This window comes from Poecilia reticulata, chromosome 3 (genome assembly GCF_904066995.2).
Source record: "Poecilia reticulata chromosome 3, P_reticulata-male-v2, whole genome shotgun sequence".
NCBI lineage: Eukaryota > Metazoa > Chordata > Actinopteri > Cyprinodontiformes > Poeciliidae > Poecilia > Poecilia reticulata.
The window spans coordinates 2,296,640-2,323,632 of record NC_088832.1 but is presented as its reverse complement, the minus strand read 5'-3'; the positions used below and the strand labels follow the sequence as shown (position 1 = coordinate 2,323,632).

The 26,993-nt window shown below is 38.1% G+C and overlaps 1 protein-coding gene across 1 annotated transcript in view; it reads left to right on the top strand.

Moving 5' to 3' along the window:
* Positions 1-26,993, top strand: part of LOC103462246 (neural-cadherin) — a 353,789-nt gene that overhangs the window by 92,958 nt on the left and 233,838 nt on the right. Inside the window, exons 2-4 of the mRNA XM_008404906.3 lie at positions 8,163-8,360; positions 10,354-10,579; positions 17,587-17,791. Of these exons, the coding sequence (XP_008403128.2) occupies positions 8,163-8,360; positions 10,354-10,579; positions 17,587-17,791 (629 nt within the window). The remainder of the gene's footprint in view (positions 1-8,162; positions 8,361-10,353; positions 10,580-17,586; positions 17,792-26,993) is intronic.

Below are 26,993 nucleotides of genomic sequence, written 5' to 3'. Positions count from 1 at the left end.
AAACGCCAAACAAGGCAAATACGTTTCATTAAGTATTTAACAAACAAATGGCTTCTACCGCGATAATTATGTGAAATTAAATTGTCTAATATAAAAAAATAGTTTGGTGCTGTCAGGGTGAGGAGGCATCATGTTAGGAAGAGAAGTGGAAGCTGCAGGATCTTCAGAAAAAACAGATCATGATGCTGGGCTACTGATTATCCCTCTGTCTGGACACAGGATCAATATAACCAGTTTAAAAGTTAAAATGAATGGTTATATGCCAGACATGGAAAACTGGAACTGGGATGCACTCCATACCATGATGTTCAGAATTTAGGTCTCACGGCATCTCAAGGTGTCGACATTGCAGCCAGTGGGCTGAAGGAGGAAATACAGCTACCAATTCAAGAGCTACCAGCTTTTATATATATATATATATATATATATATATATATATATATATATATATATATATATATATATATATATATATATATTTTGTCATAGTACCCCCAAGAATTTAAAACTACTACAGAACAATTAAATGGAGTTTGTTCAGCGAATGTAAAGTATGTAAGAGGAAGATGTTCATCCTGTAGGATCATGCTGCACCCTTGAAGTGACAAAACATGGTTGATGTCAGGCAAAGATAAGAATGTGATATTTTTTGTTGGCTTATTCTGGAGCTGTTGCAGTTTGTAGAGCCATTTTAAACTTCAGAATGCTGATTTAAATGTGATGTGCTCTTGTATCTTCTGCCTCTGTTTTATGCGTTTTGGTTTGCTGGTTTCCAGCTTGTAACCATGTGCTAAAAGCATTCCACTTCGGGGAGTGTAGGAGCAGAACAATAATCAGTGGATTTGACATCCTGTGAATATGAAAAATTGTTTGGTTGTAATAGCGGTTGCTCAGACCTCAGCTAACTTTGACAGTTTATTATTTCGCCTTCCTTTTTCTGTTGGCTAAAAAAATATTATTGTACTTTAAAACACATCTTCAAAATAGTGAGGTTGTCACTGTGTGGTTCCCATCGTTGCTTCTACCTTCCCTTATCTTTGGGTGATTATTCAGTTTAATATGACAAGGTCAATGAAAATAAATTGCTTTTTAGCTTTGAAATGGAGAGAAAATGTAAACTTGTATCCAACTGTGACACATTATTCATTAGTTTATTTATCCCAGTGAAGCATGCCAGTATGACCCCGGTGTTACGTTGGTCCCTCTTCTGCTGTCTAAACAGCATGAACACATTTTTAACACAGTAAAGTGTGCTCAATACATTCATTTGGGATGTAATTTTCTAAAGCTGCTTTTAATTTGCCACACAAGCCTCATCAAAAGGCATATCCTCAATTTAATATGTCTATGTTCTGAAGGCTGCTGGTTAGAGCGTTCATGGATCAAAATGGATTGAGATCTTGAGAATTTGGAGACTTAATCAACCTCTACATCTGGTTTTGCTCCTCAGACTATTCCAGAAATATTTTTGTTTTCTGGTAAGGATCCAACTTCAGCTCACAGTGGTCCACAGCCAGCAGAGAATCCAGTTTTCATGAAGTGGTCTATGAGGTGTCCAGTGATGCTTAGGTAGTTGGTATATGTGAAAGTAAGATCCACATGGATGGATGGACCAAAGGTGTCTGAAGCACCGCGCTGCTCTGTCAGCTTGACTTCTACCCACAATGCATCCTGGTGCATCGGGTTCCTCAGGGAAGAACATGCGCATGGCCACCATTCTTTATTACTCCTTGGTCCAGTTCTGTTGTAAGTCACTGGGGGACAGGGGTCAACTGACTGGAGGCTGGCTCAAACAGCAATGTAGTTTTCTACAATGGTTCAGTCTAAGCTGGTTTTAACTCTTTTAATAGTCTGTGGTTATTTGAGACAGATGTTTGTCTGTTGGATGGAACCACCACTGACCAACCTTCACACACCCCATACCCCATGCATCAGTCCATTCATGCCACTGATTCACCATTGTTCCTTCCTTCAGTCAATTATTGAAGAGTATTTGTATAGCAAAAAGGCATTTCTAAGTGCTTTACACCATAAAAACATAAAAATATATAAAAACTTCATACAGTCAACAATTGTGAAAACCAGTAAGACATTGTTGAATTATACTGTAATTAACCTTTCTTTAAAAGGTTAACTACCGACAAAAAGGTTTTATATATATATATATATATATATATATAAAAATTCCCTTCTCACCCTCCGCGGGTGGTCTGTTTCATCCTCTGAGCTCGGGTCCTCTACCAGAGGCCTGGGAGCTTGAGGGTTCTGCGCAGTATCTTGGCTGTGCCTAGAACTGCACATTTCTGGACTGAGATGTCTGATGTTGTTCCTGGGATCTGTTTGAGCCACTGCTCCAGTTTGGGGGTGACTGCCCCGAGGGCCCCGATGACCACAGGCACCACTGTGGTCTTCACCTTCCAGGTCTTTTCCAGTTCCTCCCTGAGGCCCTGGTATTTCTCCAATTTCTCATGCTCCTTTTTCCTGATGTTGTAATCACTTGGTATTGCTACATCCACCACAACGGCTTTCCTCTGTTCTTTATCCACCACCACAATGTCCGGTTGGTTCGCCATTACCATCTTGTCTGTCTGGATCTGGAAGTCCCACAGGATCTTAGCTCGGTCATTCTCCACCACTTTTGGGGTTGTTCCCCTCTTTGATCTCGGGGCTTACAGTCCATATTCTGCACAGATGTTCCTGTACACTATGCCCGCCACTTGGTTATGTCGTTCCATGTATGCTTTCCCTGCCAGCATCTTGCACCCTGCCATTATGTGCTGGACTGTCTCAGGGGCCTCCTCGCACAACCTACACCTTGGGTCTTGTCTGGTGTGGTAGATCTGAGCCTCTATTGCTCTGGTGTTTAGGGCCTGTTCCTGGGCGGCCAGGATGAGAGCCTATATATATATATATATATATATATATATATATATATATATATATATATATATATATATATATTTTTTTTTTAGATATAGAATAATGAAATGAGAATCACATCAGATTAATGAATGGACCATGCCAAAATGAAACTGGAATATTGAAAATCAACTACAAAACTGACTAACTAAATTGGCAAGGAAAGGAAGGACAAATCAGATTTGCAGAACCATAAATGCAGCATTAAAACAGAGTAACATCCTCTGTCTGGCGAAGGAGGAGGAAGAACACAGGAAAAGGGGGAATAGAAAGGAAGACTATATCAGGTAAAACTTTGTTATCTGGTTGGGATCCGCCCTTGGCTTTGGAGACAGGATCATAAAACTCATGTTTTTCTTGGCTAACCTCTACCTAGACAAAAGGAACTTTCTTTTGTCTGTACCTAGACAAAAGAGAGTTTATTAATAATAAACTTTGCATTTAGTATTGATAAATGCAAAATGGATGTGCGTTTGATAATAAGAATGAAAAGGCAGAAAACTGACTAACTAAATTAGTCAGGAAGAGAGAAGGAGCGACAAGAGGCGGAAAGGAAAGAGTGAAAGGAAAGGAGCCAATGAGAGCAAGCAACGATCAATTCAACTATATTGGATCCAGACAGACTAACATGTGACAGAACATCGAAGCAAAAACATAAGAATAACACAGCATGGTCTAAAAATCAACCGCTGTCCTCTATTGCTCTGCTCTGAGAGACTGTTCACTTACAAAAAAAACGACAGTATTGGTCAATATCTGAATCTGCAGGTCAGGATTTTTAAGGATTGTGATCAGTGATCGGCCAAATAAACTGCAATCGCTGCACCTCTAGTATTACAACTTTGGAGTAGTTGAATATAAATTGAAGTTTTTGTACACAATTTTTCAGCTGTTCATAGTATACCTGTAGTCTAAAACAAAATGAGAGAAAAATAAGTTAGACATCCTCTAAACTGCAAATGTTAGTAGCAAACAGGCCCAGGAAGAAGCCTCCAGTAAAACCGTTCCTGATCCCAGTTCCCACTGTTCCTCTGGATATTGGATCCAGTAAAATGCATTAGTGTGAATGATGGCCATTGCACCAATCTGGATCTCCCTATGGTCTTTCATTACAAACTAATCCAGTGATGATTGTCATTAGTAAGAAAGGCAGTGCTTGTGTGAATATATGAGTGTTCGTGAGAGGGAAAAGAGAGCGGGAGAAAGAAATTGTTAGGGGACAGAAAGAGAGATGCATTTTGGCAAAGCATACGGAATATTAGCCCGGTGATTTATTATCTGGGTAATGACGTCCCTTCTTCCCCAAAGCTGCATTGTCCTTTAGCCAATTAATTTTGAATCTGTTACACCCTCTGAGAGAAACAGGGGGAGACATTATCAACACTCTCTTTGGTTGAACCCCAGAGTCAAGTGCAGTGCTATGTATTTTATTGTAAGCTGTGGCTGGTTAACCCTGCTCTTCTGTCTTCGTTTGATGTCTGCTTATGTGTTTTCCTTGTATTGCTCCCCTATACAGTATCCTCTCTTCTTTAATGACATTGATTTATGCAACTGCTTGCCACTGCTGCTTTTTTTTATCCCCTTCTTAATTCCACCATTTTCTTTTTTTCGTTGTTTTCTCAGTTTCCATAACAACCGTGGGGTCATTTTTCAGCTCCTTCCAGCACTACGGTCTTAATCCCGTTCATACGACACTCGACTCTCGTTTTCCTTCGTTCCGGCTGTGCTCTCCATTACGCCGTGGTGTCTTGTCATTCAGACAGCACTTTGTTCTCTGTATTTTTGTGGAGGTAAAACCATTTGGAGGAAAGCCACACATACCCAACCTCTTGAAATGTTTCACATTTTGCCACGTTCCATCCACAAACATTAATGTACGGGGATTCTTTTGTTTTTACAACTGCCTTAAATATTTACCTAACTAGTAAACAGTTTACCTGTGTGTAATTCATTTCCAGTTGAATTACAACTGCATATTAATGAACATTAGACAACAAATGGCATCACAAAGACCAAGAAAAACAGATTGGTCAGGGATGGGGAGGATGTGACGTAATCGGTTATCTTCAGGTGACGAAAATTGCGTCATTTTGTTTTCAGCCTCATGTCATCGACCCCTTCCTAATACAAAGCCACTGGCAAATGTCTCATTACCCTCTGCATAAGAAACTCTTATGTGATTGGTCAGAATCCTGTGGGTATGGAAAACATCCCCAACTATTTGACTTCCAGAAGCAGTTTTTTCTGCCAAACAGCAGTAATCTTGAAGAGCAATTGTCCAAGGTCAAGAAGAAGTATGTTCTGTTGGACCAAAACTCTAAACTCCCCTGATGGAGCAGGCGAATGTCCCACTGAAGTCTTCCGTTATTTTTTCCCTGATAACATGTAAAACAAAATGAGATGCTGCAGCTCGTCAACCATTATTTCCTGCTGTGATGAACTTGTGAACTCATAATAGTCATTCCTCTCTGCCATTATCGCTGTGTTTACTGTACTGTTGAAAACCACACATATGTATCCTGGAGAGGGAGGGCTTTGACAGGAACTCGGCTCGGTATGTCTTGTGGACCTTGAAAGGTGTGTGAGAAAAAAATCTATGTGACCGTGCTTTGACTGTTCTACTTCAGCCCGGCCTTGCTTGGTCTATTAAGCATAATGGAGCATGTCTCCTCCTCCTCTTTAGTACGTATCAACCTGTATTAGTGCTATATCATTTTGACTATTTGTTTTAGTCATTTTACAGAGAAGCTGGTCAAGGTTGACGAGATGCAAGGCAATCTTGGTAGACAACATGTTGAAGGCTGCAATAGACTTGAAACTGAGTTACAATGACCAGATAAAGGTCCAGACACAAATCTAAAACATAATTTATGTCAAGACCCGAAGAATTGTGTTCACAAATCTAGTCTGACTGAAGATGAGCTATTTTGCTAAGAAGAATGGGCTGGAACTTGAGCTGTTGATATGTTGAAAGGTGATGGAGATTCATCTTGAAACACTCAAAGTTCTAATCTCAGCAAAAAGGTGATTCTAGGTGATTCTACAGAGTATTGCTTCAGGTGGACTGAATGGAAATGCACGTCACACTTTTCAAATTTGTATTTGTGGAAAAACTCAAAACTGTGTTTTATTTAATACTACACAGCAATGCACTACTTCTGGCTGGTATTTACCATAAAATCTTTGTGGTAGTTAGAGGACACAATATGAAAATCTTTAAGGGGTATGGGAAATTTTGGAAACTTTTCTAGTGACTTCTAAGTCCAAACAATGCAAAGCTTTTAATTTACAAAGTATTTTGTCTTCCTAGCAGCTATCAAATCCCAAAATGCCAGTCTATTGGTTCCTCTCTTTCAATCATTCCTTCACTTGCCTGCTGTCACTAGTAAAGAAAGCTGTGCTATGTGTGTGTTGATATGTGTGTATGTGTGTGTGTGTGTGGGGGGGGGGGGGGGGAGGGGGGTGCGTGTGTGTGTGTGTGTGTAAAGGGTGAGTGAACTGATGTGTTCTTTTGATTGCTATTCCCAATGCATTTAAGTGCACTGATTGTAATTACTAGTTTAGATGCTGAGATTGTCTTGTGAAATTTTTTTTGATTATAAACCTCTGGTCTCTTCTTAAAAATATAAAGCAAAAATCAAGTGTGACTGGGTTAGTATGATGACCTTGAATACAAATACCAGTGTCATGGTTTTACTTTTTTATTTTTGAAACAAAAGTTGAATGATTTAGTCTATTATACAAATGAAAATTTATCCTCTAGAACTACTTCTGGTAAAATGTGGTATATGACTGTAATCAGTCTCTCTTTCCTCTACAGCACTTTGAATTGTTTTCTAAGCCAAAACTCTCATACTGAGTTCCCTTCAAGTATTTTTCATTTACTAATCATGTTTTGTTCTGGATTTCAGTTGATTAAGTTGCACAAGTAAATTAAGTCTATTTATTATAAAACAAAACTGTAATTTATGAAAATAAAACTGTAATTTTGCTGATATAATGTTATGATATAGTGCTTATTTGATCATTTTTGATATGGGTGTGACTATTTTTGGACTACCTAAAATATTTCAGAAATTTCTTTGAAGGGATGCAAGGAATGTAAAATTTTGGGCCAATATCAATTTTAATATTGCTTTAAATATCATGCCCGATATTTACCAATATTATGTTATATTACATGTAAATATTTAACTAATTTTTGGAAATGTTGGAAAAAAATGATAATACCATTGACCACTTCATCCCTGCTTCAGTTAAACACATCACAGTCCTGCACTGCATCATCACTATATGACCAGACAAATACCACATGACCAGCACCCTGCACTCCCTCTTCCTAAACAAACGGCAACAAGAATATTGATTGTTAATATTGACCCAGCTCTGTTTATCAGAAAAAAAATTATATGTTAAAAAATGACTATTATCAGACTGAATTTAGTGCTGATATGTCTTTACTTTTTTTATTGTGCTGTTTTCCAGCTCCTTTCCTTATTTTGCTAGTGTCTCACCCACTGCTCAAATGTGAATGTCTGTTAAATATGGTTGAGCAATGTGCATCAAACATAGATGTGTGTGTTTGCAGAAGGTTCTTTTTGAAGACTGTGAACAGTAAAACTCCCTAACTTGTTTTTTTTTTTTTTTGTTTAGGTATTTGGTTTTCATGAATAAATTCTTCTTTGCTACTTAACTCTACCATTGTGGAAGGAAAATGTATACATACTGTACATACACACACATTGTTTGCTGGGTACAACCTTTCAGATATGCCCAGTCAAAGCTAAATTAGCAAGTAATTGTTCTCTGTTGTTAAAACTTTGATGTCTTCAATGTCAAACCACCATTTTTACTTTCATTATAGAATTTTGTCACTTTCTCTCACCTGCAAAAGAAACTTCATTTCCACCAGAGCCAGGCAATAATCCCACCTGCTCTCATTGATATAACTTCCCCATACTAGGAGTTACTGCTAACTGATAAACCTTAAAAGTTCTTACCTGTCCTTTATCCTCCATTGCATCACTTGTTCTTTTTTCCACATTATCAGCATTGGCTAAATTACTGGGCAGACTGTCAGCCGCTGTGACATTTTAAAGTACCTGTTAAAGGTTACAGACTAAGAATGTGATGGCAAGAAAAAGGAAAAATCCCTTAAACACAGTTCACTATCCATTATATTATCTTTCTGCCACAACAGTACACCTACTCTAAACTGCCTGCGTCTTTTTGTTGCCCTTTAGGTTTGGAGTGGTACCTGGTTAGAGTGGAGCTGACTGTGACTGATGTAAACGACAACATCCCAGAATGGAGCATGGTTCCTGCTCCCTACCTTGCAGTGGTTCCCCCAGATGCAACTGCCGGATATCTGGTCTACAAACTCATTGCTCAGGATGGAGACGAAGGTCTTAATGGTGAAGTGGAGTACTTCCTGTCTGATGGTAGGTTGCTTTTTTTTCATGTCATATTGACTGAAGCAGGTTTGTTTTTATTTATCAACTCCAACATGCTTGCATTAATGTAATGAAGACTTTAGTTTTAGGACAATATTTAAACTCATTATGTTATCAGTAGTTCTTTAGGATAAGTGGCACTAACTTTTTAGTTAGCTAACTAGAGCTAGTGCATTTAACTTTTTACCTAACTAAAAAGGTAGCGGCATTAACCTTTGTTAGCTAACTAAAATGTTTAGCTAATGTTTTAGCTGGCTAAAATATTAGCTGCTGTAAAGGTAGCTGCACTAACACTACAGTACTAAACATTAGCATTATACCAATATGTTATTTCACAAAAGCTAATGCTGAAACGTTCAATTCAGCCATGTTGTGATCTGTCATGTGTCACTGACACATCATGTGTTACAACAAATTATATAACCCTCGACAGGGTCAAATTTGTTTTTGAAAATTCCTTCCTGAAGTTATGCCTTTAGGAACTGACTTTTTTGGAGCAGACATGCTATGATTCAGTATGGTGAAGGTGGATCCAAATGCGGAGAGGCAGAGGCATCAAATAAATGAAGGTTTAACTAAAAAAAAAAAAGGATGAACAGAAACCACAGGGAACAAAGGGAGACAGAGCAGAACAAAAACAGGAATCCATGAGCAATAACAGCAAGAAAATTATGTGGAAGAAAATGGGATTTAATGGGATTTAATAATGGGAGGAATCAGCAAGGAGTCACTTAGAATGATTTATATTTATACTGGGGACCTTGATCACTGAACAAGGAACAGATTAGAAATGGGTTCCAGGTGTGAGGAAAGAGATAGAGAGAGAATGACATGGGGCAAGGAAGAGTACAGTGGGAACTAGGAAATTATTCTAACATTAAAGAATATTTAGAAATAATAAACAATCACTAAAATAAAACAGAAACAAGGTAGATCTAATTAAAGAAAGAGACTAAGAAGCAGAATGATAATAACTAGAATTAATAAATCAATAAATAAATCTCAAAACAACTCAAAACAGACTAGCACCTGACAAGACCTTTCATCCATGGTTCCAGTTTCACAGTTGTTAAGTGTTGCTTACTCTGTTGCTGATTTTGCCTTATTAACCACTGTTTGGTTAGAAAACATGCAGAACATGAGCAGATTTTAAACTGAATTATAGGCTGTAGTTCTACAGTGATGAATTGTGGGTGTAAAACAAATGTTATTTGCTGCATTATTTTTGAGTTGTCATTTTTAATAAAAAGTAAAAAGAAATCCTCCCTTTTTCCAAAAACCAATACTCATTTTATCGCTTTTTATCTTCTGAAAAATGCTTCTTCTTATTTCTCTATCAGAAACAAACATCTCTGTTGAATAATTCTGAATCTAAATCTGCCAGGGTTGGAAGTAATTTTGGGCTTAGCGTTATTTGTTTGTACATTTCTCAGTGTTGAAATTGATATTGAATATCCATATTTCCAAAGAAGTTAGGAAAATACAGAGACGTCGATAGTGTGGGGGTTCTCTCTACGGCTTATCCGTTGTGGACATTTTCCACTGTGTGGCAAAACGGTTCTCCTGCTGAACGGGTTAGAGCTGGCAGCTCCGCTCACTGACAACGTTTTAAAGTCCTGCATATGTCAGTCTGTTCTCAAACAGTCCACAAGTCAGAAATGACAGAAAAACCCATGAGCTGTCACAGAATCAGAGGATGTTCAGCAACGACCCGACCCTGTGCTGGTGGAGGGCCAGATGAGCTACCATGGTGGTAGACTTCTTGATTAAAATGCTTTAGCATGTAGTTGCTCTGAAGCTTCATATTCAGCTCCTGTAGCATCAAGGTGGAGGCAAAACGAAGCCGCCTGTCATTCATATTGTCCAACTGTGCATGAGAAACGACTCTGCAGAGCGCTCCATCATGGCAGCTCAGCTCTGTTGCTGCTTGTGTTTTTTTTCCCACTGATTTTCAATGTCTTGTCCACCAATTTATGTGCAGGTGGTGACGGTCGATTTGAAGTGGACAGGAAGAGTGGCCAGATACGGACGACGGGGCTTCCTCTGCAGCGTGACAGAGAGTACTTGCTGACGGTGGTGGCAGCCGACGGGCTGGGCAGCCGCAGTGCCCCTGCCATCATATCTGTGGTGGCTGGAGCCCGGCCACCGCAGTTTACTAATGCCTCCTTCACCATCGCTATACCAGAAAACACGCCGGAATTACAGCCGTGAGTTCCCACACCAGCTCTCTGTTATCATAAACCAGGGCCTTGCAAAAGTATTTATAGCTGCGTTTCTATTACAAATGTGCACAAAACTTTGTCAATGTTCTGCTGATGTTAAAAAAATAACTAAAATAAATAACATTTTGCAATTGCGGTGTTTCCATTCAATAAAAATCACTATTAAAATCACACATGAATAAGTTTGTTCATGTGATAAGTCACTAAAAACATGCCTGCGCTATCATCTTCCAACTACTTCCTGTCGTCTTCTTCTTTGTGGTTTGCACCATTGGAAACAACATAATAGGCCCCTTCAGTTAGACATGTTTGTATTCCAATGAGAGGAGTAACTTCAATTTTACAGGATTATGATTTTTTTTGCAAACATCCACACTTTCATAGTTATTTTATAATCTTAGGATATTACAAATATGCAGTTTGACAGAAAGAAATGTTAAACTTGTTTTTAGACAATGCAGCCATCATAAAATCAGGGCTGCATTTGAACAATGAAACAACTAGGTAATGGAACAAACTAGTTGTTTCTGAAATATGTGAGGAGTGAAGAAAAAACAAAAAAAAATAAATAAATAACATAATAACATTAATAAGGCCAAATTAGGAGCTTTACATATTTCCCTAAACCATGACATGACCCGCTGATCCACGTGTAATCCAGGGCACCTGCTTGGACACAGATGCGCTAGAATGGCAGCAGATTCTCTCCAGCAGCCATGAAAGAGCCTTAATCTAACACAAACAGATGTGGCAGACATGGGCCCAGTAAACAAACCACTGGTGATGAGGCATATGGAGATTTTCTTCTGTTTATTTATTTATTTATTTTAGTTTGCACAGCAGCCTTGTTTGGATCAGCAGACGGAGGAGGGATTATTCTTATTCAATTTAATACTCCCGTCGTAAAGCCAGACATATAGATGACTAATACAAACTTTAATGCGCTGTGAATGCTTTTTATTGGCTTCTGTCATTAAACTCAAGAGTTGGGCACACAGTAATAAATGGATGTCACTTTAAGTCTTGAAGGAATTCAAATAACACTCGTTCCAAAGTGCAAATAGTGTGAATTATTCTCTATGGCCTGTGTCAACTTTTCAAGGCTCATTTTACTCAGTTTAATGTCAGACTGTCTTATAATCAACATGCTGCAGAGTATAACTTTCCACTGCATATGAACTGCCTCTATGTCCACTGATGGAGCAGATTTAAGCTTCATTCTGTCTTGGTTACCAAAGTTTGACACCTAATTTTTTCATGTTATCTAGTGTTTATATTTAACAGCGGTGTAATATTCTGCACTGTGATGAAATACTAGAAGCTCTTTATCGTACTGCAGTGCACTGCAGTGTCACTATTTACCATGTTTTCAACTGCATTCTTCATCTTTTCTAACACAAAGTGCTTCCAATAAGAAGTGTTAAACTAGACTAGACTGAAACCAATAACTGATTCTTGCTATTAGATTTGCAAGTCGCACATTTAATTCAGTTAAATTCACAGTGTGAAATATCAGTGTGTTGAGATCTCCTTATGTGTTCATGCTGTTGTTGCATCTTCACTAACTTAGCAAAACATTTCCAGGTGAACAGCAAAATAAAATAACATAAAATTAAAGATTATAATAATCTGAGCAGTCAGATCAGGGAGAATTTTTAAGGTTAGGATCAGATTACATATTCCACAATTAACTGATTAAAAGGTGCAGAATCCCTTCTGTCACTCATGTTTAGCGATGCAAATGAAATGATCTAAACATTTACAAAATACTGCTGTCTATTGGTCCAGTTCAATATGAATTTTGGTTCAAAATGTCAACAGTTCTTGTAAATTCTTGCAGGATCTTGCACGACCTGCATGTTTGAGATCTCCCTAAAGTGGCTCAGTGAAGCAGAGGTCATAAATCAGAGAAGACTGCACCAGAACCTTCACTTCTTAATGTCATGTTGCCAATGGTGTTGGTTGACTTGGTGTTCAATTTTCCAAGTATCAGCTCTATTTGAACAGGGGTATTGTGTAAATTTGAGCTTTTTTGTGATTTATATCATGTTATAATGTCATTTGCTTATCAAAAATGTACCTGAAAGGTTTCTTTGATTTATTTAATTATTTTTCTATGTTTGAGGAATCTTTGAATCTCCCATTGCAAAAATTCAGGGGGTGCCTAAATGCTTGCTCATATTATTCACAGTCTACCAAAGCTCCACCTTCTGAGTTCATTATATGAAATAGTTCTCAGTCTAACACTGAGAACAATTGTAAATGGCATTATGGAGGAGCGTTGTTGTGATAATATGCTGAAAGTGGAGTGCTGGATCTAGATAGATCTTCTTAAAGAGACAAAGACCTAATTTCAAGGTGTTAAATCCATTTTTTTAAAGTTATTTTTGATTTATGCGGTATTTTATTGCCATTGAAGGTAACCTAGTTATTTGATTGGGCTATACAATGATACCATGTGCCTGAAAAATACATAATACTGTCTCTTTAAGTCTTTCTCTAGTATTTTCTGACAACAGGCAGCTGTTATCATTGATTTGATTCACCGCCATGCTTCCTAGTGGTTTGTACTTTTCAGATGCATTGTTGACACCTCTCCACATGTAACATTGTTGATTGTGGCCATAAAGTTGTGTTTTGGTCTCATTGCTCCAGACATTTTTAGGCTTGTTTCTGTGCTGTTTGGCTTAGTAACAGCTTTCTGCTAGCGACTCAACCATGTAGCCCATTTTCCCCAAGTGTCTCCTTATTGTGCCCCTTCAAACAGCTGCACGACAATTCTTTTTAGAAAGCCTTGTGTGTGTTTGTGTGTATTTTATTTTTTCATCCTGTGCATATTTTTGTTGTTCTACCTGACCATGGCCTCCTTTCAACCAAACAATTCATTTTCCAATTCTTAATTAGTGTTTGAAGACTCAAACCATTTAGAAGACCATTTGGATTTCTAAATGGTCTGGTTTCAACTGTATATTAATTTTTGTTATCCAAACAGTTCCTGTAGCTGGTTGTGAGCAGAGAATCTCTTCTATGCTAAGTGAGGCGAGTCAAGAATATGCTGCAATATGCATTAATCTTTGTCCTTTTTTTTTTTTTTTTTTACATTTCTTAAAAACTGTTCTCATTAGCCAGTCGTGCACATGGTGCAGCGCTCATTCTCCTGCTACGGCTGTGAAGGAGAATAGGCTCAGTCATTAACCTGCTGCATGTTGTTCCTTATGATGTCTTTGCTGCTCACACTTCTAACTCACCTGGTCTGTTTTGAAAAACACACAATTATCAGAAATTTCTCTTCACTAGGTGGATTTTCAGAAGACTAACATTAGGAGCTAGTAGGAGTTGCAACAGCCGAGTTTCTTCTCGGAAAACCGGAGCTACAGTATTTATCTAAAAACTCAACATCAGTATTTTATCTTTGTATTATTTCAGTTCTGTCATAAATATAAAACCTTTGTTTGGGAATTCATGGAGGCTTTAAATTGAATGTATTACTTCCTATAATAATAAACTGCCTTTATTTATTAATATAAATAATAATAAATATTTATTATTTATTTATTATTATAAATAAAGGCAGTTTATTTATAATAATAAATAAACTGCAACATAAACATTACCTTTATGTTGCCTCCATAAAGGTAATATTAGTTATTTTAAATACTCGCCTCCTTTTTAAATTTACAACTTAATTAACACATGCCCAAGGCGATACAATGACATTCTGTTGGCAGCAGCACCAGACAACAAAACATAGTGCAAAAATATAATATCCATCCATTTTCTGTACACCCTTGTCTTTTAGTGGTGTCGGGAGGTGCTGGTGCCTATCTCAGGCTAACATTCCGGGCAAGAGGCGGAGTACAACCTGGACAGGTCACCAGTCTGTCACAGGGCAAAACAGCCATTCACACACACACACACAGGGACAGGTTAGAGAGGCCAATTAACCTGACAGTCATGCTTTTGAACTGTGGGAGGAAGCCAGAAGGAACCCACACATGCACAGGGAAAACATGCAAACTACATGCAGAAAGACTGGGGCCAGGAATTGAACCCAGAACCTTCTTGCTGCAAAGAAACAGCTCTACCAACTGCGCCACTGTGCAGCCCCGAAAATATAATATAAAAGTTCAAATTTAAAATGAGCCAAAAAATTTGAAAAGCAAAATATATTTCTAGCCACCAGGTATGTTAAGCTAACTCGTGGTTTCATGTCTCTCCAGGTGACTCTTCATTTTGTACACCTGCTATAGTTTTCACCATGAGTGAGTGTCATAAAACAAATTGTTTCTTTAAAGAAATCTCCTGGCAGTTTTGGAAAGTGCAGCATATTTATTTTATTACATGTATGCAGCCAGCATTAATAAAGTGTAAAACTGAAATAACTATAACATATTATCTAAAAAATTGTAAAATGCTATGAAAAAATAATAGTTCTTCAAATACATTAAATGCAGGTGTGGTGACATACAGCCTGATAGAAACGAGCGTCAGTTTAACAGCAGTCTGATGGGTTAGGTGTTAGAAGTAACTGCAGCCGGTCATAAATCTAGGTAGAGTTGTATGTTTATTTCCAAAGTAATGCGTTCTATTATTCTGCAGTGGGAAAGAATCTTCTTGAACCCTTTATTACGAGCTAGTTTCCTTATCTGCTCAGGAGTGGACATCCAGTTTGTTCAACATTAGACTCTGCAGTTCTCAGAGAAATTAGAGATACAGAGAAAAAAAAATGTAAAGGCGGGTAGAATGTTGTCCAAACCATAAAAGAAGGTAAAACTTCAGGGAAATGGTCCAAAACTTGAGGCGTGTAATTTTCTTCTGATGAAATAATGTTTAGATCATTTCTGTTCTCCTGTGCTGGTATCTTTGCTCTTTGATGTGCCGATCCTTTCTAACATTAAAGTAGACAAGATCTTCTTAAAGATAAAACTGGAGCAATAAAAATAGTCTAAAAAGGTTTTATAAAAACTTTCAAATACATTTCCATTAATAAATTTATCAAAAGTTAAAAAAAATAAGATAAGAACATTTGTCTTTTGTTGATATTTTTTTTGTTTTTTGGCAAGAAATCTTCTTCTGTTGGAAAGCTTGTGTAATTCCTTTTAAACGTTGCCATATTTGTTTAAAAAAAAAGCATTTGTGAGTTGAGCAGCAGATTTAAGTATTTGTGCTGCATCCATGAAAAACCTGCCAAATCCTTTCTGCCAGCGCCAAATGACTTATCCTGTTGTAGACTTTTGTTTGGTGTTTATTTGGTTGGATAATTGAAGTTTTGGAAATGTAGCTATTAATTTGTTTAACAAATGGGCCACACCAATGTGTGGGAGAACTGTTAGTCACCTGCTTGGTCACACACTGCTGTGGGATGGCATTTCGTTCTCAATGAGGGTGTTAAAGGAAGCAACTGAGTGGACAACAATAAAATATTTTAGCCAAGCCAAACACTCTAGCTGCACATTTACTCAATCACACACACATTCATACACCAGGTAACTTGGGGTTAAGTGCCTTGCTCAAGGCCACATTGACAGGTCAGGAGGAAGGTGGAATCAAACACACAAGCTGTGAACTGAAAGACGACTGCTCTTCCTACTGAGCCACAGTCACGGCGGTCAATGAATCCTATGAGAACAGCTGAATTTTACTTCACATTCCACAGATTCAGGTTTTGGCAAAATGTGAACTCAGGAAGTGAAACCTAGTAAAAGATGCTTATTTTACTATGGTTATCCAGGTTACTGGATGTTTTTATTTATTTCATATCCATCCATCCATCCATTTTCTTACACCCTTGTCCCTCAGTGGGGTCGGGAGGGTTACTGGTGCCTATCTCCAGCTTTTAACGGGCGAGAGGCGGGGTCACCCTGGACAGGTCGCCAGTCTATCTATCTATTAATATTGTCAATTCATATTGTGTTGTTGCAGAAGCAATTTCAAATTATGTGGCCATGAGCTTTTGTTAAATGGTGGTGTAAGTATTTCCCATTTAACATCTTATCTTTAAAAAGTTTGAGAAACACTGGTCTAAGCCTTTTTTTAAAGTTTCATCTTGGCCAAGAAAGAGTGCTCTAAGAAAACAATATGCTTGATTACTTGAAAAGTAGTGACTCAACACAAAGGAAAAAAAAACCATACTTGTACCAAAAAATGTACCAGTGTTTTCTGTTGCAGAATACCTTTCATCATTGCTCATTAAAGCAAGTCGAGTGAAAAGAAAAAAGGCAAAATACGTCATCAACAACGTCCCTTAAGGCCGAACCTAAATCTGTTAGGCCTCTCTTGTCTTACAAGATTGTGTAAGACAACAATTCTGATTGCTACACTGTCAGGCAGGGCACATAAGAAAAACATGAAGGAAACACTCCTAAGGTTCCTCACCCAGAAAAGTTGAAAATGAGGTTTCATAGATTCAGAGAAGGAGAAAGGAGCAGAAAGAGAAGGACAATTCAAGCATCTTCTAGCAACCATGAAGAATAAATGTCATATCCTCACTCCATCGTCTCTCTGCTCAGATTCATAACCATGCTACTAGATAGAGATTGAAATTGCCAACAACTGATGGTGTCATCCAGAAAATGTCACCGTGGAATTTTGTATCTGTTGCTGTTAGCATGTCATCGTGGTCATGTGACTGTCAACAGTGTCTTCAGTCAGAGGCTTCTTCAGACTTGTTGGGGAAACTGGTGATCCTTCCTGTCCATATCATCAATGTCCACGAATCTTGAAAGTTACTTGGATGATAGAAGTCATGACAACTTTTAGTTTCTCTTTGGGAGAAAGTATTTCTGAATTGATTTGAATGTCCTTTCAATACCGTTTAAATAAATATTTTCGGAGCAAAATATTTCTGCTAGTGTACGTTTGGCTTCTCACGGCTATATGTCACTGAGACCCAACAGTTCACTGGTTATTGGGGTATTTGTTTGTATTCTTCTCTATAAAAATCTCATTGCAGGAATAGATTATCAGCTCTCTCTCTCCTTCTGTTTCCCCAGGTTTCTGGTGACACCTGCTGTGTCCTTCCAAAAGAAACCAATCAGCTACAGCCTCCTCATCAATCCCAGCAGTCTGTTCTCCATCTCGGGAGACACGGGCGAAATCAGCCTGACCCGCACCATCGATTACGAGAGTGACCAACATCGTTACTTGCTTCTGGTGCGGGCCAGCGAGGGCCAGGACAGCATGAGCAGTGCAGCGGAGGTTTGTCAGTCTGATGTGAATTCAAAGTCACGCTCCCATTGTTAAATGCAACGACTGCTTGGTCTTCAGAGTGCCACTTTCTGACTCTGCAAGATTGTGTCATCAGTCTTCCCAAAAGTGTGTGTGTGTGTAATTATAATATGGGGGTCAGAGACTGGTGGCTCTTTAAATCCTTATCGGTGGGCAGTTAAAAGATGGATGGCTGAGATTTTGCAGCCCCTGTTGCTTTCTATGAGCTACTGGATTTTGGGCTAATCATATATTTAGAGAACATTGTGAATTAGTGCAAGAGGTTGGTGAGCTCTCAAAGAAGGTTCTATCAGTATAACTAATTTTGCAGACAGAACAGTCTCACTTGGTATAAATATCTCACATTGGACAATGTCAGTATGTTTTTGAAATTAGTTTTCACCCATTTCAAACTAAGTAGAAATGCCCTTAGTTTAAAAGAGCTAAGAGCATTCATACTCTTTAGTTCAGGTACTTATGAATCTTAAGTACCTGAAGAATTCTTAACAGTCGACATCCAAAACTTCAACACTGATGTTGAACTGAAACGTTATAAAACATTCAACTAAATCAGACATTTTGAATTCATGAAACCGATCAGAAGCAATTTTGGGGAAGCTAAGTGTGCTAAACGTTTTCAAAGATAGTAAATGCACTAATTAGCTCTGCTGTTAGCACATTAGTGAAAATGTGTGGCCGCCACTGCATTCGGATGTTATTTTGATGCATACCACCAGTGGCGCAACTACACATTATTCAGGTGGATGCGAAAACATAGATCGGCGCCGATCTGCACAATGATCTGCTGCTAAAATCTTAGTCCCAGAAGCCACACGCCATGTCACAGGCCTAATGGAACCCAATGTCTCAGCGAATCAGGACTGTTTTTGAAGCAAAAGGGAAAGTAAAACTGGCAGGTGGTTATATTGTTATGCTGGATGATTGCCTCTGTAGGATCCCCGCTTGAATCACAATATACTTAAACTCTGGAATGATTGATAACAACAGGTTCTGATAGCTCTCATATTGTTGCATTGTACTATTTCTAATTTCATTGTATTGTATTCTTCCTTAAGTGTACTATTTTTCAACAAACTGTGAGCTGTTGTGTGCTGGTTGGTTCATATTAGATTGTACAGTAAAAGAAGAGCAAGTGTGGCAAAAAAACAACAAAAAAACAGGAGAGAAGAAAACTGTAACTGACCAAACAAAGTGTTCGATGTCAGTTTATGTTTGCTGGTAGGTTTTACCATTTTAGAGTTTGACATAAAAAAAAAGTTTGCTTAGACAAGATCAGCATCCAATTATGTCAAATGCGAGATGTCAGCAGACAGGAGCAGCAACAGCAGCCTGTGGGAATCTGGGTTTCTTGCCAGTAGTTGACGACTAGTTTTTTCATTTTTTCCTAAACAAAAGTAAAAACAATGTAAAACCCAACAGCTCCCGGGCGTCACTTTCATTGTAAAACTTGAGAGATAACTGCATGTGTCCACTTAAAAAGTGTAAACCCTTTCATCACTGAAGCCCTAACAGATTTGTCTGACTGGGAATGACAGCTGTGGGACTCCCAATGACTTCCTCATGTTGTCAGGATGTAAGGCACAACAGAGGCTGAGTGCTGCAGGCGTTGAGGCATCTGGTCTGGTTTCCATCATTACTCTGGCCTCGGGCTAAAACATGTCCTGCTGAACCGATCTGTCCTCAGCTGCTCCACTCTGGGACTCTGTGGCCAACGGAGATTGAGACGCCTGTGTGGAGGCAGAGTGGGAGAGTGAAAAATGATGGATTAGGGAAAGAGAAGTGAAGTCAGAGGTGAGAAATCACTAGACAGGTGAAAAGAAAGGGAAACCTTAGGTAGGGTGTGTGTGAGCTCTTTTCTTTTGGCGTTTATAACATCCTAATCCTGTTGAATCTTTCATTTCTTTCTCAAGACGACTCTCCTTGTCTCAACGTTGTTTTTGACATGAGAAAAAAAAACCCAAGACTTGCCTCAATTACACAGATGTATTACTCGAACATGAATCCTGTTTCTCATCCACTTTAGTTTTAACTTTGCATGTTTTAGTTGCTTTAATTTCAAATACAGTGTGTTTAAAAAGTATTCATTGTTTTAAAAATGTAAGTGTTTTTTATATGTGTAAGAGGGCTGTGTTATAGATGGAGATGACAATTTCCCAGAGGGAAAAGGTCAAAGGGATTCATAACATTTTCTACTTAACTAACCTATCAATCATGATCAACAAAATTTGGCTTTTTTTTATTACAAAAACAAATGACCAAAAAAGCTTTTCATGTCAAAGTGGCAAACGATGTTTATAAAAAATTACGATTCAACCAAAACATGTAACACAAAATAAGTGATTGCGCAGATATTTACCCCCTTCTGTAACTGACCTATTTCAACAGAGGTCCAGCCAGTTGGTGCTCGTATTCTCACAATGACAGAGCTGTTGCCTTGCAGCAAGAAGGTTCTGGGTTCGATTCCCGGCCCCGGTCTTTCTGCATGGAGTTTGCATGTTCTCCCTGTGCATGCGTGGGTTTTCTCCGGGTACTCCGGTTTCCTCCCACAGTCCAAAAACATGACTGTTAGGTTAATTGGTCTGTCTAAATTGTCCCTAGGTGAGTGTGTGTGCATGGTTGTTTGTCTTGTGTGTCTCTGTGTTGCCCTGCGACAGACTGGCGACTTGAACAGAACGTTAGTTGGAGATAGGAACCAGCAACCCTCTCGACCCCACTAAAGGACAAGGGTGTAAAGGAAATAGATGGGTGAGCTTCAAGTACACCTCGCTGCAGCAAACAGAAAGGGGCAGGGACGGACCACTGTCAGTCTCATACCTTATTTGGAAATGGGACCAATCCAGAAGTGAAGGGGGCGCTATTTTCTATTCTACTTTTTATTTTCTTTTGAAAACTGTGATATATTTTCACCTTTAGGAAAGAGTTTCACACTCAGCATGTATTTGAACTTCTTTCTTTTATTTACTTCACGGCAGCTCACAGTTTTTAGCAAATTCTGTAGCTTTCAGTGTACTTCTAAATCTGCTCCTTAAGTCGCTTCTTTTCGGGCCTGCTACTGCCTCTAGTGGCATAGGGGTGGTAACACAACAAATCTAATTGCATTACTAAATCAGAATACCGCAAAGTCTTTATTACTTATTAATTTTGGCATTACTGGAACAGTAAAAGATAAATTCCCTCACAAAAGAACATGCCTTTTCAATTTCTTAAGGAAGTAGAGCTAATTAAATGAGATAAACAAGAACTGAAAGTGATTCCAGTTTTACTTGATGGCTAACCTGTTGAAACTGTGGCAAATTTTAAATACCTCGAGTCAATCCTGGACAGTCAGGAAAATTTCCTCGTTTATAGATTAAATAGTTTCATCTTATTTTTTTCTATATATAAGACTCTACAACAAAAAGTCTCTTAATAATATACATGGCATTGTAAATACAAAAAAAATGAGTTTTTGCTTATGTCTGTTTAACAACCCTGGTTGTAACAACCTGGGTTGTTATTCTTCTGTACCCACACAGCAAATCCAGCAGGCCCAGATTAACATTGTCAGATTTGATTTCAATACTTTTAAAGAGTCTATATGGGTCCACACCAAAAAGTGTTAATTTAACTCTTTTTGGAGTGTTAGTACCTTAATTCTTATAAAGTGTCAGATATCAAATCTGCTGGAGTTAATAATTTAACACTAACACCAAGTCAGTGTTAGATCAACTCTCACAGAGTATTTTTTTTAACTTCTTAAGAGTTATTTGTAATTAATATTAAATAGGTATTTTATTGTTTGAACTTTTAAAAATTCTTTGGAAAATAAACATTTAATAAAGAGGCAATTATTTTCTCAAATGCATTTATTTCAAAATATGCACCATAATTACAAAACATATTATAATGTGGAATAATGTGCATGTTTCCCGTGTCACTTTCATTCACATATTGTTATCAAATGGTCTAACATATCAGCTGTGCAATTCAAAATGCAGAATGCTTAATAAATTTTTCTTCAATACCATATGCATGAAATTGTTCAAAGTACAAGGTGGAGAAAGTAAAGCAAGCAGTTCATGTAATATGATAGAGTACATTTTTTTAACAGGTAGATTGCCAGATATGTACAATACATAACAAACCAACCTGATATTCAGACCCATCATTTCTTATCCAGTTTCTGTTTCTGTTGATAAGAGACAGATCCTCTCTGCACTCCACCAAAGAGATGTCCACTCACTAACAGACTGTCTTCAGGTTGTTGGGCTGTTCGTGACGTTTGGCCGGAGACACCAACATGCTCCTCTACCACTGCATTAGACAGTCCTCAGTCTCTGAGTAGGACAGCCAGTGTCGGTCTCTGGATCATAACAAACAAAAAACATAACAATGAGGAATGGAACGAAGGAATACATTTTACTGCAACAATAACAACAAGCCTCCATTACAGAAATGTAGAGTTTCAGAGATATTAACACTTACATAATCATTTTTAGAGCTTGAATCTTCGAAGAATCCATGGAGGGATCTGGAGGGGGGTTGACGCTGACGACTGGCGATTCATCCTCAACCAGACTGGTTCTAATATATACAAAAAGGCAATGAAATTATTAAAACGTCTTGCAGCATTAAAACATGCTGCAAAACGTATATAAGAAGACACTGCAGCATAAATAATGCTCTCAATGTGAAAAAGGCTTTTACATTTTTTCAGAAGAAAAAAAATCTATCAGAAAGGTTAATAAATCTGACAAATATGCATGTAAACGTTCAACATCATGAAAAAACATACTCCAGATTATTACGGATCTGTTCAAGTTAGCCAATAATTTGATTAAATGTTCACCGGATCGATATTTTCCAACGCTTATACTCCGCTAACATTCGGCATGCTAAGCTAAAAATGCTAACACTGAACGTGACGTCTATCATACAGGTTGAGCTCCACTCAAAATAATAGTTATAAACCATCTCAGAAAAAAAAATACTTACCAAGTGCAGTAAATAACTCAGACATGTGGAAAGTAAATAGTCCTGAAATGACTTGGCTTCTGTGGCTTTGCTTCGGTGGGAATCTGTGATTCTGGGGGCGGAGTCAGTGAATTAACTCCTTCAGTGTTAAAGCCGCTGGTGGAGTTCAGAGTTAAGAAGTAAAGAGTTATTGATTCTATTTTAACACCTCTAGATTTGCTACAGAAACACTTTGTTTTAACACTGAATTTTAACTACTAATAATATACACCCCAGACTTACATAAACAGAATGTGACTCTTAGAGTAAAATTAACTCTGCTTTTGCATGAAGTCTACTAACCAAAACATTTAACACTTTTGAATTTGCTGTGCAATTCATTTGTTTGTTATTGACTTTTGCTCAATTAAATTTCTTACGTATACATTGCAAATGGTATTTTTATTATAGTTGATCATTTTATTTTTCATGCCTCATTTCTTTTGTTCCTCCTATAATTGATGGAGATATGTAGATATTATTTATAATGTATGAAAGTATTGTTTGTCATTTAATTAGCTCTACATCCTTAAGAAAATGAAAAAATATGTTGTTTTATAATGCCAGTAATGCCAGAATTAATAGTAAATAATGAAGACGTTGTGGTATTCTGATTTAGTAATGTAATTAGATTAGTTGTGTTACCACCCCCATGCCTAAAGGTTAAAATATATCACAGATTTCAAAAGAAAATAAAAACGGAAGTATAGGAAATAGTGCCACCTTCACTTCCGGATTGCAATGGTCATATTTCCAAATAAGGTATGAGAGTGACAGTGGTCCGTCCCTGCCCCTTTCTGTTTGCTGCAGCGAGGTGTATTTGAAGCTCACCCATCTATTTTCTTTACACCCTTGTCCTTTAGTGGGGTTGAGAGGGTTGCTGGTTCCTATCTCCAACTAACGTTCCGTTCAAGTCGCCAGTCTGTCGCAGGGCAACACAGAGACACACAAGACAAACAACCATGCACACACACACTCACCTAGGGACAATTTAGACAGACCAATTAACCTAACAGTCATGTTTTTGGACTGTGGGAGGAAACCGGAGTACCCGGAGAAAACCCACGTGCATGAGCATGCACAGGGAGAACATGCAAACTCCATGCAGAAAGACCGGGGCTGGAAATCGAACCCAGAATCTTCTTGCTGCAAAGCAACATCTCTACCAACTGCACCACTGTGCAGCCTACTTGAAGCTCACCGTTTTAACCAAATTCTGTTGCTTTCGGTCTACTCCTTAGTCGCATCTTTTCGGAGTTGCTATACTACCTCTAGTGGTGTGGGGGTCGTAACACAACTAATATAATTACATTACTAAATCAGAATACCGCAAAGTCTTTATTATTTATTATTCATTTTTCATTCTTTTAAGAATGTAGAGCTAATTAAATGATCTAAACAAGACCTTAAAGTGGTTCCAGTTTCTCTCGATGGCCAACCTGTTGAAACTGTTTCAAATTTTAAATACCTTGGGTCGTTCCTGGACAGTCAGCTCAATTTTGCTGAAAACACTGACTATATTTTGAAGAACTGTTCTCAGAGTCCCTACCTTTTAAGAAGACTTAGTGATCTTGGGGTGAAAGCAAAGACATAGGGGTGACCCAACTAGACTCTAGTTGGGTCACCCAACTAGAGTCGAGTTGGGTCACCCCTGTCTTGAATTTGGGGGGGGGGGGAAATCATATTTTATTTATCACTGCAGGAGGGTTCAGTGAATGCGCATATGAAACTGGTGGGTTCGGTACCTCAAAAAAGGTTAAGAACCACTGTATTGGAGTAATGCTTAAGAGAAATTTATTTAATCAAAGAATGTCATGAATATGTGTGTATGTATTCCATCTGCTCCGATTGCAGTTTTCTGGCCGATCCCTGGTTACATATCTTTAAAAAAACTTGACCTGCCGAGTTTGATTTTGGCTGATGTGATTTTTTTTTTTGTCTGAAATAACAAGAAAGTTGCTGAGTTGGCAACAATGGGGTGAATATTGTTAACTGTGAACATGCAGACTTGACCTGGTGGACCGGTCTATCAGTCAAACCTCTCATTGTAGTGCAGAAAAGAACAGAGGATGACTTATAAACCTTTCCTGATGAAGATAAGACTAGGGGATAACATGGGCTTCACATGTAAGTATCGGCCAATCACGATCCCCCAAAATTAAGGAAATCGGCATCCAGAAATCCACTGGTCAATAAATCAGTTGGCCAATAAATGTGTCCTATATTATACATGTATGTAATGTAAACAGCACTGCCAGAGATGCAATAAGTTTATTGCAGTTGTGTGAATGATCTGATGATCGAACTGTTGATTGCCGTCTGATCAACAGTCTGATCTGCTAACAATAGTTCTGCTATTGTTAGCAGAACTAGAGGGCCCCAAAACCAAATTTCGCTTAGGGCCCCATGGAGACTTGGGCTGGCCCTGCTTGTGGGATGCCATTTTGACTCTTAACTCTTAAGAGAATGGACCAGCTGTATTTGGGTATTAATAAATGGAATTCATGAATTCAGCTCACTGACTCTTCTTCAACCTCATACATCACGAACTTAGCATGGAGAACGGATGATTCTCCTCACCAGCTTACTTGTTGGGGCTTCGGATGGATGTACATCATTAATTGTTACCTTGGCCAAGCCTTGCAAGCTGCTTAGTGTAAAATGCCATTTTCAATAGACCGGAAATGACCGAGTTGCTTTTCCCTGAATGCGGAAGCTGACGTCCAAAGAGCCCATTATGCGTGCATGAAGATCACCTGAGTGCATGTATTTGTTGTACGTCATGCTGTTTCTTTCTTCTGGAATCACATGTGGCTACAGGTGAATCCTATAGATGTTTGACAATCTTTATGTTTTCCCTCATAAATGTAAAATGTACAAACCAAGATGTTCAGTAAACTTGCTGCCAGAGTGGTAGAACCCATGGAATTCTACCTTTAAAATTCACAGCTACACAAAAGGCAAACGCAATGTACAGAAAACTAAATACGTCTGAGGCGTTTTCAGACATTTTTAGAACAGCTTGTAGCCACAGTAGCTGGAAGTAATTGATTGTGACTTTACTTTAATTTGTGCATGACCCAGATTGAAATGACTTTTCAGCTGTCTGACGGATTGCCCTATATTTTGGTATATAGACTTCTTGATCAGTTCACTCACTGTAAACTGCCTAGGGGCCTGTACTATGAAGCAAAGTTAGTGGTTTGTTAAGCTAACTCTGCTCAATCAGGTCAAAGGTTTTTTTTTTTAGTTTCATGACGTTGGTTCCCTTCTTACCTCTGTCTATCACCATGGAAACTTATGCTGGAAACTCAAACTGCTCTAAGGAGTTTAGGTTGATTAGTCTAAATAATGTGACTCCTCACAGAGTTTTATCGTTATGTCTAACTTTCTGTGGTCTCAAGTTTTTTTTCCTTACAGAAGATGAAAATTAGAGACTGAGGGTAATTCTTGATTTGAAAAGGTTTCCTTGTTTTACTGAAACAATTGGACATTCCACATATTGCTTGTATTGGTTTTAAAGAATGTTCAAAAATACAATCTATATCATGTTTATTGCAAAATTACATGGCATGAGCTTTGACACAATATGTCGCAATATGTATACATTCATCAGCTTTTTTTAATTTGCAGCCAGTACTTCCTGTTTCTTCCTTGGGTGGTCCACTCATTTTATCTTCATCTGTTTTAGACAAATACAAAGATATTCAGTGTCAGTAAGTCAAGGTAGCCCAACCAAGTTATCAGCAATCTTTTTAGTAGCTATATTTTAGTCCATTTTTACTACCATATGTGAGTAAGCTGTGCCAATAGCTCTTGTCAGGTGTTGTGTTGTTTTTTTTGTTTTTTTTTCCCAGGCGTTAACAGCAGTTATCAAACCTCTAGTGAAAAAGAACAATGCACCAACAAAGTTTCTATTGCAGAATTACAGGCCAAACCCCGATCTTCCAAATGTTTAAACAGTTAAATAACTCTTAAAAATGACCAATCGCTTTGATGTTTTTCAGTCCTGTTTCTGTGCTGCTCTCTTTAGAAGCTTCACAGGCCAGACTACAATTTTTTACAAAAAGTAAAAAAGCTTAGCTTAGGTGTGGTTTCAAGTTCCAGTTAGAAAAAAGTCACTGTCCTGTCAACCTTTCCTAAACAGCAGAACTTTTTTTCTGAACTTACTGTCATTAAC